The following is a 12,716-nucleotide window of genomic DNA, read 5'->3' as shown; positions in this document are numbered from 1 at the left end:
ATCATGTGCTTCAGTCAACTCATTTCTTTTTTCAGTGTTCTCTCATCTGCTCACAAATTGAAGCCAGGACGTCGAAGTGTTAGGAGTGTAGTAACTATTTTGGGGTTGACACACGAGGTTTTCCCGTCTTCTTAATGGGACTTTACATCAACGTTGGCCATGCGACTGCCGAAGTACTGAAGTGGAGAATGAGGGGTAAAGCTGCTTCTCGGACAATAAGAAGAGGGGACAAATGCACCCCAGAAGCTAGTTAATTCTTCAGAGCTCCGACGAAGAGTCGGCCGCGCAGGGCGGCTTCGAAGGAGACAACCTTTCGGCCAATGCTACCAACTCTGGTTTCTCATCTATTTGGGTTTTCACACTGGCTGACGTGAGCTACTCTGACCCCTGGCGACTAGCTTTCAGCTCAACCTTGGCCATCAATCGGCAAGCAATACATGTCTGAATGAATTGACCCCTCACTTTGCCCCGCCATGTAAATCCGTTTGCTATAAATCCGGTTGCCCCGCCTTCGACACTAGGTAGATCAGCCACCCACCGAGATATCGCGACCTTTAAAATTCTTGACGTGAGGGGTGTTTTGTAGAGTACAGAGACATACATCTTACTTCCCGGCATTCCATTGATACCAGTAGTCCTTCCACAATGTCCACCAAGCTCCACAAAGCGCCCCCTTTCAGGGCAGAGCACATGGGCTCTCTCCTTCGCCCTCAGAAGCTCCTCGATATTCGCGAAGGCAAGATCCGTGATCAGGGTCTGTCAGAGGAGGAAGCCGGTCTTCCCGCCGTCGAGAAGGAGTCTGTCGCCGAGGTCGTCCAGCTGCAGCGCGATCTGGGCATCAAGGGCGTCACCTCGGGCGAATTCAACCGCACCCGTTTCTGGGGCCTCATGTGGGATGAGTTCGAAGGCTCTACCCGCTTGCAGGATGCCGAGGCCAGCATGTTCCGGCTGTACCACCCCGACGTGGTGAGCCTTATCGAGAAGGACCGCAAGGTCATGCCCGGCGACTCTGTCATCGCCGGCGGAAAGCTGTCTCACTCGCCCTCAAAGTCCAAGTCCAACTTGCATGAGCTGCGTTTGGTGCAGGCTGCCCTGCCGAAAGAAGAGTGGAAGGACATCAAGTTGACCATGATCACGCCAGCTTGGTTCCACATGCGCTACAAGCAGGGCAGAGCATACACCAAGGAGGCGTACGCCAACGATGCTGAGTACTTCAAGGATGTTGCCAAGGTTTACCAGGCCGAACTCCAGCAGCTTTACGACGCTGGCTTGCGCAACGTTCAATTCGACGACCCCGGCATGGCTTGTGAGTAAGCTGAGTCCGGCAACACTACAATTGCTAATCTCTCGCAGACTTCTGTTCGCAACAGTTCCGCAAGGGCTGGGAGGAGGACAAGGACAATGAAGGCACCGTCGAAGACCTCCTTGACGCCTACATTGCTCTGTACAACGACACAGTCAGCAAGCTTCCCGAAGACATGCACACCGGTATCCACCTGTGCCGCGGCAACTTCATCGGGGGCCGCCACTTCGCCGAGGGTTCTTACGACATCATCGCCAAGAAGCTCTTCCAGAACCTCAACGTCAACACATTCTATCTCGAGTACGACACCGAGCGCGCCGGCGGTTTCGAGCCCCTTCAATTCCTCCCTAAGAACAAGAACGTCGTTGTGGGTATCATTAGCACCAAGATCCCCAAGCTCGAGGATAAGGAGGAGATGAAGGCCCGCGTTCTCAAGGCTGCGGAGTACGTCGCCAAGGGAAGCGGTGAGACCAAGGAGGAGGCGCTCAAACGTATCTGCGTGTCTCCCCAGTGCGGTTTCAGCACGCATGAGAGCGGATACCCGTTAAGTTTGGAGGACGAGAAGAGCAAGCTTTCTTTGATTAGGAAGATTGCTGACGAGATTTGGGGCGAGGCGTAAGGGAATTTACCTAGGTACACGTGAGAGGAATGAAGGCGAGAGTGGTGGTGTAACATTCAACATGACAGTCTCGAGGGAGAGCGGGTGTAGATTACTGATTGCAAGCGTGTCTAAAGATGTTTGGTCTTTCTTCTTTCAACCTAGTCTTAGGAATCCAATGTCTTTGATGACAAAGTACTTCAAAATGATGGCGTCGAGTTCAATCCTGCGATTATGATTGCTTGGAGATCTTTAGAGTACTTGGACCCTCGCTGACCCTAAGCACGAGGGTCAAAGGTCTAGCTTGCTCTCAGTAAATTCAAACAGCTTCAGCCGTCTTGCAAGCTTAAACTCAAGTTACCAACAGACAATTCTCCACATAATGGTAGACAAAGTTAAGGCCAAAATTGAGATGACACAGTAGTGAATTGGTAGCTGACTGCCAACTATGGACTGGGTGAGAGACATGAAGAATGGTACTAGTACTATAGTATGTTGGTTGAATCTCTTCAACCGGGTATTGAGTTAAATATTGAAGCGAAAGAAAAGTGTTTGGCTACCGTCTGTGACGTAGTGTGAAAAGAAGATGGCCTCGAGAAGGCGTCATGTTACGTCGCCTTCACAGCCAAGAAGATTCGGGCAAGCCCAATCCTAAATAGCCTTGACAGATCTCAGAAGGCTCGAGACACTACTCGAGACTTTGGTCAGAAGAGAAGACTCGGATTTTGTTGTCTCGGCTGTCATAACACTCCGGCTGGTCTCGCTGGACCGTCGCCTGGAGTGCATCTCCCGGACAAACTTAGGCCAGGTGTTTGTCAACACAAGATACTTGATGTGGTGTTGTGCGCTATCAAACACCGTAGAGCTGAATCCCGCGGGGATATCACCGGTGTAGCGAGCTTGATGCCGGATATCACCGCTGCTTCCCGAGCTTGACCCTGTGCGTGATCTAAGGTAAGCGTCATCGAAGGGGACAGCAGTGTTGACAGAAGCGTCTTCCCCAAACAAGATGCGGGCAGGCTTGTCAAATACCCGGAACAGCTGCTTCATATCCTGTGATGGAAGGTTCAGAGGGAAATCAGCATGCTCCAGAGAGATGAAGTCGGCGTAAATCTGGAGGGCGAGATTGTATGCATCAAGTTTCTCTTCTTGAGCGAGAGACTCGCGAGATTCCGAATCCGAAATGGCATTCGGCCAGGATCTCGACTTCCATTCGGAGACGCGAGCGAGAAAGGCAATGTTCTCGCCGGAGAAGTCGCTGAGGGCAGAAAACTCCTGCAACGCGCCCTGATTCTCCCTTAAAGCGTGATCGAGTGCGGTCATTGTCAATAGACGACTATCAATATCTGTACCAATGTCGGCGGAATCCGTTTGGCAGACAATCGGCTGCCCCTTTTCAGCTTGGCTGGAAGAGACTGGATGTTTCTTGCCATGGAACGACGTTACAGTCGACGCCCTGAGTGTTGTCTGTGATTCAGTCTCCCATTTTGCGTTGGCTTCCGTGACGTTCCTGAGGAGGATGCGGAGTCGAATGATTTGGAAGAGTGGGACAAAAATCGTGAAAATCTCAAACATCATGGTTGAGAGATGAATCCTAGGTCCTTGCATCAGCAACTACAAGGCTTTGGAGTAGTAGTGTTACCAACCATTGGCTTGGAGGGAAGTACATGTTGATGGTGTTAAAGGCTGGTACATATGATGCAATGAGAAACATCGGTGTCGCATGAAGACTTGGAAGTCAATGCTGTCAGTAAAGTTCGAACGCGAAGACGGCTAGGAATTGTAACGCACCCTGAAAGGCAGCAACCGATGGTCTGAGTTCGCCATCCCATTGTATCTCGAATACTCCATGCCCGCCAGATGAGTGTCGGCGCAACCTTTAGGCAGTCAGCTATCAGTGTATCACACGGAGCTGAGGACTATGGATCAAAGCAAGGAAGGAGAAAGTCATACAATCCAAGTCCAAATGAACTGCCAAAGGAGGGTTGGCCACCACTCCCATCCGCGGCCCAGGTCAATCAATTGCTCTACTATATTGTCTCCGCGGATCTCTGTGCCGGGGATGCCGAAGGTAGGGTGGTACTTCTTGCAGGCAACCCACATGCCGGTTGTGAGTAGGCACTTGTGAGTGTCAGTATCCTTCAAGATAGAGCTGTTTGAGTCCAATCATCCAACATACCTGGAATATCGCACCAATGCCGATGAGAATCAGAATTCTCCTCCCATAGTCCATATTCCTGAAGCGACATAGCCACGACGTCTTCGAACCATTGCATCCTCTTCGGATACTACCACCGCCGGTGCCAGTGAAGTGAAGCCTCTGCAACTTCGCGACGTGCAGAAACCTGCTGTTAGAGGCGTGGAAGCACGCGATACCGAGCGGGAACCAGATGCCCATCACAAAGTATTGAGCGTCGTACGCAATGACCACAGGCATCGTTCCGCCGATGGGGTATGTAATCTGAGCCATACACCAATACAAGTGCAGGAAGATAATGGAACCAAAGGCAAGAGGTAGGCCGCGGAGTCTCAAGATGGGGTTTCTCCGGTTGGCCCAGAGGAAGGCCATACCCGCAAAGACGATTGCTGTCCATGTTGCGCAGAACGTGATGTAGAATATGCCAATTCTATCCCATTTTGGCGGCATAGGCGGGAAGTTGTAGATCGTGAGGCCGGCTAATGCTGCTGGATCCATTGTTAAGGTGGTATGTCGTAGTGTCTGTACGTTGCATGAAGAAGGCAAGGAAGAGGGGGGTTGTCGTGATCTTCTTGAAGTTCAGATACGGACTTGGGCAGGGGACAGCCGCACTTTTCAAGACAACAGCATTTTCGTGGATATGGGTTGCAAGACAAAGTTTTTGCCGCAGTAAGACCTCGTCCACGCTTCACAAACGACAGCATTGGCACCTGAGAAGTATGGGGATCGCCCATCTAAGATCGCTAGATCCAGCCGTGGGATAGCGTGCTTGGCGATAATATCAATGTGATACAGATGCTCAGTCCCTCCGAGGCAGCGAATCCTATTGTTCCGTGCTGTCCCCCTCGCATTGTGGCGTCCCTCAGCTATGGCGAATACCTTGTTTGGCACTTTGGCAAGCCCGCAACCCATGAAAAGAAGGGTATTCGCCTCAACTCGGGCTGCCTCTGTTCCTCCCCGTCTTCTTTGCTTCTCTTCTTCATCTTGTCGATCTTTCGATACCGTCTGTGCTCCAGTGCCCCCGGACCAGACCGAGTTCGCTAGACGTTGCGACTAGCCCGCGCTAGATGAGAGATGGCCCAATCAGAGGAGTACCGTTTTGTCTTGGATTTTGCGATCTTCACGACTCAATCTCACCCAGGAAAAGCGAGATGAGGTGCCTTGCATGCGTCAAGTTTTGGAATCTTAGTACTCAACAATGACTTAGTCTGAGAAGTCCGAGTCAAACAGCCTGCTCGAAGCCCCACGAGATCCCCTCATCCAAACGGCATGCATACTTGCTTACTTCATTGGGATGGCTACGTCCTCGACCTTCTGAATGTGCATTAGCGTTGGGATTGACGGCAATAGACGTCTGTTGATCTTTCCTTAAAGCTCCAACTTTTCTCAACGACCGGTTGGCACCGTCAGCCTCTTTGAGACACGGCATTTACGCAGACGAATGAACAAATATGAAATGGAATCGCTATCCTCCTATGCAGTCCCGGCTGGCTTAGAGGCCCTCAAGCCCTTTCGCGCTCGTGTGTGGATGACGGAACCACGTGGTTGCACGTATAGAGAAAGCAGATGTAAGTCAAGAACTCCAAACTTACGCATAGATGAGTGTATTCCTTGCACATGGATCAAGTCTCTTATCATCAACTCATGCCGCACAGTCATGATTCAGAATACTCATCTCGTAGAAATCGGGCCCAGAGCGCTGGAGCAAGCCGATGCAACCAGATTCAAGTCCATCCCAAATCCAGAGACTTGGGACCCCAGAGCATTCAGGGGCCCTTGTAAGATGCACAGGCTTGGGCAGATCCCGGGCATGCGGCTGTCTCCCCCGGTCGATACAAAAAATGATTTCATAGAAGTCATCAAATTCAATCGTGCCAAGTCACTCAGTGTCACTAGTCTCGAGTGTCATGTCTTATTTCTTTGGTCCGGTAAACCATTCCTCACCTTGGAATCGGCATTTCAAGAGCCCATGCATCTGGATAACGAATACGATCGTCGCTGTGAGCTCGGATCCCAGTCTAGACCACAGCAAGGAGCCCTGTATGATTTTGCGAAGACTTCAAGATGGCTTCATGTGACCAAACCTCCTTCAACGCTTGGTGACTTCAATTGAGGCCCCAAGTACCTTCAATTTTGCCCAAAGATGACGAAATGGTGTCCTGTTTTGGTCCAGGACCCATCTCTCTCAAGGTTTGACAGGAAGGGAAACTAACCTGCGCCACCATGCGTTCTACTGCCGACGCCTGTTCGAACAAAGACGGCACCCAAGCATCCGTCGACCGTTCCTGATGCCAAGGAACCGGCCAATCGTCTGTCATTGTAGCGGCCGGCTGCGCAAATAAACAATACCAGTCGAAAGTTCGCGGCTCAAGCGCAATTCTAGTTCGCCGTTCGACTGACCACAAAGGGCCTCGGGCCGGTATTATTCGATGATGGCGCAAGGGTGGTATCAGTGGAAAATACTACGTTGCGTATATATGCCACGCTATTAGTCGCCGATCCTCATGGTGTTGTGATGTTCCGAACAATGATACGCCTGAAGTCATGCTGTAAGACCGGCAGCTATCACAGCGCCACATACGAAAGGCATCTAAGCATCGCCAATGCCTCTCCTGATTACGCATATCCAGGCCTAGTCTAAAGATGATTTGAGGGTCAGGTTCCAGTAAATGTCTTGATTGAGCGCCTGAAGAACATCCAAGTCTATCTGTCTTCAAGACGTGATACTACAGGTTCATATCCAGTACATTTTGTCGATCCTAGGTACCTACTCACAAAGGAGCCTAACGTGAAGTCGAAAGTATACATTCACCTTGACTCTATGGAGCCAAATGTCATGGCTTCTTGGCTGCTCCCAACGTTGGCTCATTGCACCATGCTTCCTCCGTTGTTGGACCGATTGAGAATATTGAGGAGGATTGATTATTCTCGTGACAAGCATTCTCGTTTCAAAACAGAGTCATTCGAATGCTCCAGGATATCAACAGTAACTGTTCCTGGGCCTTGGTGATTTGATGCAGAATATGCCAACTTGCGCTTGCTGTAAGCTCCATGAGGGTCTGTTGGTGGATTCAAAGGTACTGCGAATCGTATCTAACCATAAAACAGTTACCCCTTGGGGGCACCATCAGGCCATTTGTTCCTGTGATAGTTTGAAACTCTTTGAGTTCTCCGTAAAGACACCTGGGATAATATTGCAGACAGCAAGTGACGTTTTTCATAGTCGTGGCCTTCATAGGCTCAGATTGCTAGGAACATCCACAAGTTTCGTGTCTATATCCTTTCACATGTCGTTGTCGTGAGATTACAACTTTGGGTGTACAAGTCTCTCAGAGTCCGTAAGGGGATCAGATACCGGTGCATGACTGCAAGTTGTAAATGGTAGGTACTTTTGACAGCTCATTACTCTTCTGGAGCCCCGGACCATACTAGCCAGACTAGAAGAAGCAATCGTCAAAATAAAGTCGGCAGTCCGTGTCGAGGCAGTCGGCAATCATTGACAAAATCTTGAACCCGATCTTCCTTACATAGACCGTTCGATTTTCGCTAGAAGTTGCATTTCATCAAGCCCAAACTTCGGTTCATCGCAGGAGCTGAACCATCTCCGTCACGATAATCCCTTTCTCCCCCAGACCAAAAGTTCCAATGGATCGAAGATTCCGGTAAAAGCTTCTCTAGCGAGACACAAGCAAACGTAGAAGGCTTACTCTCCAGCTCGCTTCCCGAATGTCTCTGAATCGACTGTTGTGGCTGTTAGCCTGTGCCGTCTTCGGGATGCCTCACTTACCATTCTCTCAGGCCGACGAGCGCCACATTTCGACTGCCACGGATTCTTCGTGTCTTCAAAACCATGTGGCCGCAGTTGTACGAGCACGTGGCACCGACCCCTGAGGGGCTGAACGGTTTCCTTCCAGAACTTCTTCCGTGGAGAGCTTAGCAGAACGGGTACACGAGAACTCCTTCGGTTGCCCTTGGCATTATCTTGCGAAAAAGAGGCTTGATCCCCTCCTTGCTTCTCTTTGCCGCGTTGTGTAGTTGTGGCTTGGTGGGCAGTGGTCTGACGGTCCGACGGATGATGCTTGGCTTGAAGCTTGGTCGCACCTGTATGTTGTGTACGACGCTGAAGGACCTCATGTCTCAGGGCAAGGTCTGGGGCTTCGGGCAGAGAAAGGGATAGAGAATGGGCAATCGACGATGGTCTCTGTTGAGCCGTTTGTTTTTGTTTTTCCAATAAGGCTAATCATGTTTCTCCTACTGCTCAGACCATCTTCGGTCTCCCCGATTGGACAGACGGAGTGTCTACTGTCTCGACAGATGGAAGATTGAAGGTGTCACGACATGGGAGGTGGGATACCGAAACTTTCCGTGCCGCTTCGTGGTGAATCACGATCTTCCGGCCGAGATGACGCTCGCGTTCCTGGCACGTCGCTCAGCTGGAAGTTCGATGCCTTTCGCGCCTGAAGTTTATTGACTCGAGTGCTGTCGTCCCACGTCGCTCTGCCAAGGTGTCACTATTCTGGTGTATCGATGGGGGCCACGGTTGAACTTCCAGACACGTCAGAATGATCGTCAGGGGGAGGCAATAGAATTCTTCTGCCAAGCGTAACTGTTTCGAGATATGTAGACTTTGTATCTCGCAGCGTTTCCCTGGTGTGTATGCTGTTCACAGCCTTGGCTGTTCTACGAACAGCGTTGGATTTACGTGAACACTGCGCACACTATTCATGGCATCCCGCGGAATCGCAAGCCTATGAAGGTAACAACTGTAGAGGCACGACAGGTAATAGACCGGGCAGAATTGATAGATCATCATATCGATGCAATCGCCCTTCGTACCCGGACCCAAACCATGCAATCCATGTCGGACACAGAAATGTAGCTAGCCGCGGGACAGATTAGGTCGACCCCGGGCACCGGCTTCCGGACATAGCAACACGGCACCACGAGTCTACAACAGCCCTTATTCCATCGAATCGCGTATCCTTCCGAAAGTCAAACAACTGGTCCCAAGATGTTGGTCGAAATGCAGGTCTGCCCGAGCTTCCCAATTCCCCTTGCCCCTCCCCGGGTGCGCAAAGGTACATGTAGCTCCGAGCGCAGGTCTCGGACGGAGAACGAGACCAATATTTCCTTCTTCTCAATGTTCGACGGCGTCGATGCGCAGCTGCACTATGCCGCGCGTGCGTCTTCAGCGGGAGGAGGAGCGAGACCTGTACTTCGGACAGCTGTTCGAGCTCGAATGCTTCGTGCGCGCGAGGATCCTGTGTCTCGAAGAGGAGGGCCCCGACAGGTGGGTGCGTGCCGGGTTGTCTTTGCAGGTGATGCTGAGACATTACAACGTGGGAAGAGTCCCACGGGAGCCAGGTGTGAGGGGCAGGGCTTTGATGCTCCGAAGATGTTGACATTTTTGTAGACGGGTGGTAGCTTTTACCAAGCTTTGGGAGCACTTTCCCACGGAGAAAGAGATCTTCAGCTCACGAGGAGGAAACGATCTATCTTGCTCTCTAGACGAAACATACCCTATCAACATCACCTAAAGAGAAGACTCAACTTCCAAGTCAACCTCTGAGTTCTTCGCTTTTCTAACAGTCACATGTTGATATGCAGTCCTTACGCAATAGCCTGCCGTACTGCGAGGGGAAGAGAAAAACTAGCATGGAAACCACTAGTGCAGTGCAACATCACAAGTCGTACTTGTGCTCGTACACTTGACACTTTTCATGGGGCCGCACAAGAAGCCATGCGGTGTTGCGATACTGAAGCGGTTCCTTGGATTCGTCGGGCAGCCTCCTCGAGAAAGTATGTGCCACCGGTGGCGTATCGAGGCCTTGGCTAGACGTGACTTTTCTTGAGTATCTTGTCGGTGAATTTTGTTGTCGTGGATAGAAGTGAGCGGTGGATTGAGCTGACGACGGGAAGGAGATATGCGGGCGAGAAAGGAGTATAAAGAGGGGCTCGAATCTCACGAGTTGGTGATCGGAAGATGGAGAGACATCATAGACATCACTTGGATCATCATCTTCCCAAGCAATAACTGCACATCGATACTCATACTCTCACCTTCAGACACCCAATAAGAATCAGCAATACCTAGTTCAAGATATTCAGCTATTCTCAAACAAGGGTATCTTTCAGGTACCTTACGAAAGACAAGATGGGCAAGCATACCTCTAAGCAGTCTTCCTCGAAGTCTAAAAGTAGAATCTCCCCGATCCTCAAAACTAAGAGACCATAGCTAACTGAATCCACTACCGGCCAGGCTCCGGCACCAGGGCACCCAACGGGCAGAGCTCCTCCTCGTCCAGCACCGTCCCGGTTGACCGATCGCTCGGCAGGAGCCAGTCAACAACAACGACCATGGGGGCTCACGACAGTCCGATGGGCATGTGGCTAACGCAGCCGTTCCATCAGGAGCCATACCACAACATCGCCGCGGTGTCGGCGGACGGATCGGCGGCGGGGCAGGCTGACGGACGTCAGGGGTCCGGGGCATCGGCGACGTACGCCTCATCCCGGCCGCAGCAGCAGCAGCAGCAGCAGCAGCCGCGCTGAAGTACCTACTGCATGGTCCTTCAAGAGATCTTAGTCTGGTTACGGGACTGTTCTAGTTCGTTTTTGTCAGAAAAGTCTCGTCATTGGATTAACGTCGCCTATTTTCTCTTCTGTCACCACTCTTCACTTCAAAGATAGACTTAGATACACTTTGCAATAAACATCTTCTCCCGTGCCTAATCGGAAGAGCCTCTCGATTCTCTACCCCGCGCATCATCGTGGAGATGAAGGGGTCCAGAATCCGTGCGCACAATGTCAGAAGACGCAGAGGGCTATGACTGACTTGGTGTCATGGCTTGGCGATGAAGTTGGGATGTGGCTTGGGAAGAAGCCAGTGGATTCGGGCTAAAGTTTCATGAGGCTGATGAGGAACTCTGAGAGATTGGAGCCAAGGTGGCTGAGAATGGCGCGCTTTGATTAGTGCCATCAGCCCCGACTCGATGCAGCGTAAAGTTGCTGTTGAGCAACAAGTCCTCATAATACCTACTACTCCGTCCGAACATGTAAATCTGACATCGCCCCCAACAACGAACATTGAAGACAGAGTTCCGAAGCCTTGGTACCTAATTCTCTTCTTCGGGACCCGCGAACGCAAAGTGCCAAGGGAATCTTCGTATTTGCTTTTTTCGGTTCTTCCCCTGCCTGGCCCATCTCTTGGCTGTTGGCCCTATTCGGCACTCGTTCTCTCGGACGCATCCGGGCAAGCGTGCCGAGCCCAACGGCGCAGCTTGGCAAGGCCTCCCAAGGACCCAAAGCACAGATGGAGACGTCATGCAAGTTGCACAGTCACTTGCCGCTGTCCCCCGCGGGCTGCAAGCAGGCGGCCAAGAGGCTTAGGAAGCACTTGAGAACTCTCTTGAGAGAGGCTGGAAAGAAGATACGGAATGTTGGGGAGGATTGTAGTTGAGTGAATACCCGGGCAACCCTGACGGTGTGCGTGATGTCCCGATGCGTGTGTATGTGTGTGTGACTTGTGAATTCGATAGTCTGGAGTTTGAGTATCAAGTTTGGATTTTGGCGAGATTGAAGAGTTGCAGCGGTGGTCGTAAGCTGACTGAGAGCCGAATTATTTTTGGGGATAGGCGTCCCTTTGTCCGGGGTTCAATTTCCCTATTCTCGCATGCTCGCTTGTTGACAGCTCGACTTATGTCAGCGGCACAAGTTGACGAGATGAAGTCAGCAAAATACGTACCCTCTCACCCTATGCACAGAGTTGCAGTTGATTACGGTAGGCTCATTCTCACTCTCACTCCCATTCTCAATCTAATTCACCTTACCTCTCACCTGACTCTCAAGATTCTCAATCGTCTCAAACATCTGAATTGCTTTACTGGTCCAGGCTAGCCTATGTTCACCCTTCCCTGCCGGCTAGGGACAGCAAAAAGCATAAGCATAAAAGCAGAAATGAGACGGACAACCTACATGACGTCAAACACTCCAAATCAGAAGGCCGCCATCCTCAGTAAGCTTTGACCGAAATTAATTGGCAGCGGACGATGGGCACTGTTTTTGGTTTCACACACAAATGAGTTTTCTGTTTAGTGTTCGCGGTTGCTTGTGTTCCCCAGGTTCAAGCCCCCTCAAAGCGAGCCAAACCTAGCGCGACCATCGAGTCTACAGTGGAGGGAAGGGAAAATCCTTCGAGGTAACAGATCTCTCTATGATGTGCACTAACTGCCCATGTTTTGCGTTGAGATCGCTTCGCTTCGTCTTCCATCATCGGCCCCCTTCTCCACGTGTATACTCCTTCGTTCTCTGTCGAGAGAGGGTCAAGAGCCCACCCCTTTTGCGCCTCAGTTTCAGTGTTCTTTTGAGTGTTCCGGCAGGGAGGACGGCGTGGACGGCACCAGGGACAACACTGTATGAATAAATGTGTGCGGTAGTTGGAGGGTGGAGAAGGGGCTTCAAGGGGCGATGAATTTGTTTATTTGCAAGGGGGCAGCAAGGGAAAGGAGACGAAGAGCGGAAGACAACTGCAACACAGCGACGAGAATGTCACTGAATGATTGACTGAGAAGTGTTTGCAGCATGCGCTGATCGCTGGATGCAGGGCCGGTGAGACAGAG

General features: G+C 51.2%; 5 protein-coding genes across 5 annotated transcripts; 3 read left to right on the top strand and 2 right to left on the bottom strand.

Moving 5' to 3' along the window:
- Positions 1-645: 645 nt before the first annotated feature.
- Positions 646-1,922, top strand: CCOS01_12273 (5-methyltetrahydropteroyltriglutamate-homocysteine methyltransferase; the record flags this gene model as incomplete). The annotated part of the gene is made up of 2 exons (XM_060460422.1): positions 646-1,306; positions 1,354-1,922. 2 exons carry the CDS (start codon positions 646-648, stop codon positions 1,920-1,922), a joined length of 1,230 nt encoding a protein of 409 aa, XP_060309365.1.
- A 630-nt stretch (positions 1,923-2,552) lies between these two features.
- On the bottom strand, positions 2,553-4,596 carry CCOS01_12272 (uncharacterized protein; the record flags this gene model as incomplete). The annotated part of the gene is made up of 5 exons (XM_060460421.1): positions 2,553-3,495; positions 3,548-3,631; positions 3,693-3,778; positions 3,855-4,022; positions 4,081-4,596. 5 exons carry the CDS (start codon positions 4,594-4,596, stop codon positions 2,553-2,555), a joined length of 1,797 nt encoding a protein of 598 aa, XP_060309364.1.
- Positions 4,597-8,031: 3,435 nt separating this feature from the next.
- On the bottom strand, positions 8,032-8,232 carry CCOS01_12271 (uncharacterized protein; the record flags this gene model as incomplete). The annotated part of the gene is made up of 1 exon (XM_060460420.1): positions 8,032-8,232. One exon carries the CDS (start codon positions 8,230-8,232, stop codon positions 8,032-8,034), a length of 201 nt encoding a protein of 66 aa, XP_060309363.1.
- Positions 8,233-9,109: 877 nt separating this feature from the next.
- CCOS01_12270 (uncharacterized protein) lies at positions 9,110-9,950 on the top strand (the record flags this gene model as incomplete). Its single annotated transcript, XM_060460419.1, has 2 exons — positions 9,110-9,462; positions 9,773-9,950. The coding sequence occupies 2 exons, from the start codon at positions 9,110-9,112 to the stop codon at positions 9,948-9,950; spliced, it is 531 nt and encodes a 176-aa protein (XP_060309362.1).
- Positions 9,951-10,252: 302 nt separating this feature from the next.
- CCOS01_12269 (uncharacterized protein) lies at positions 10,253-10,650 on the top strand (the record flags this gene model as incomplete). The annotated part of the gene is made up of 2 exons (XM_060460418.1): positions 10,253-10,295; positions 10,358-10,650. 2 exons carry the CDS (start codon positions 10,253-10,255, stop codon positions 10,648-10,650), a joined length of 336 nt encoding a protein of 111 aa, XP_060309361.1.
- Positions 10,651-12,716: the final 2,066 nt, after the last annotated feature.

This window comes from Colletotrichum costaricense (genome assembly GCF_030867565.1).
Source record: "Colletotrichum costaricense strain IMI 309622 chromosome Unknown Scaffold_14.1, whole genome shotgun sequence".
Classification (NCBI taxonomy): Eukaryota; Fungi; Ascomycota; class Sordariomycetes; order Glomerellales; family Glomerellaceae; genus Colletotrichum; species Colletotrichum costaricense.
The sequence above is the reverse complement of the archived record's forward strand: the minus strand, read 5'-3'. Positions and strand labels throughout refer to the sequence as shown.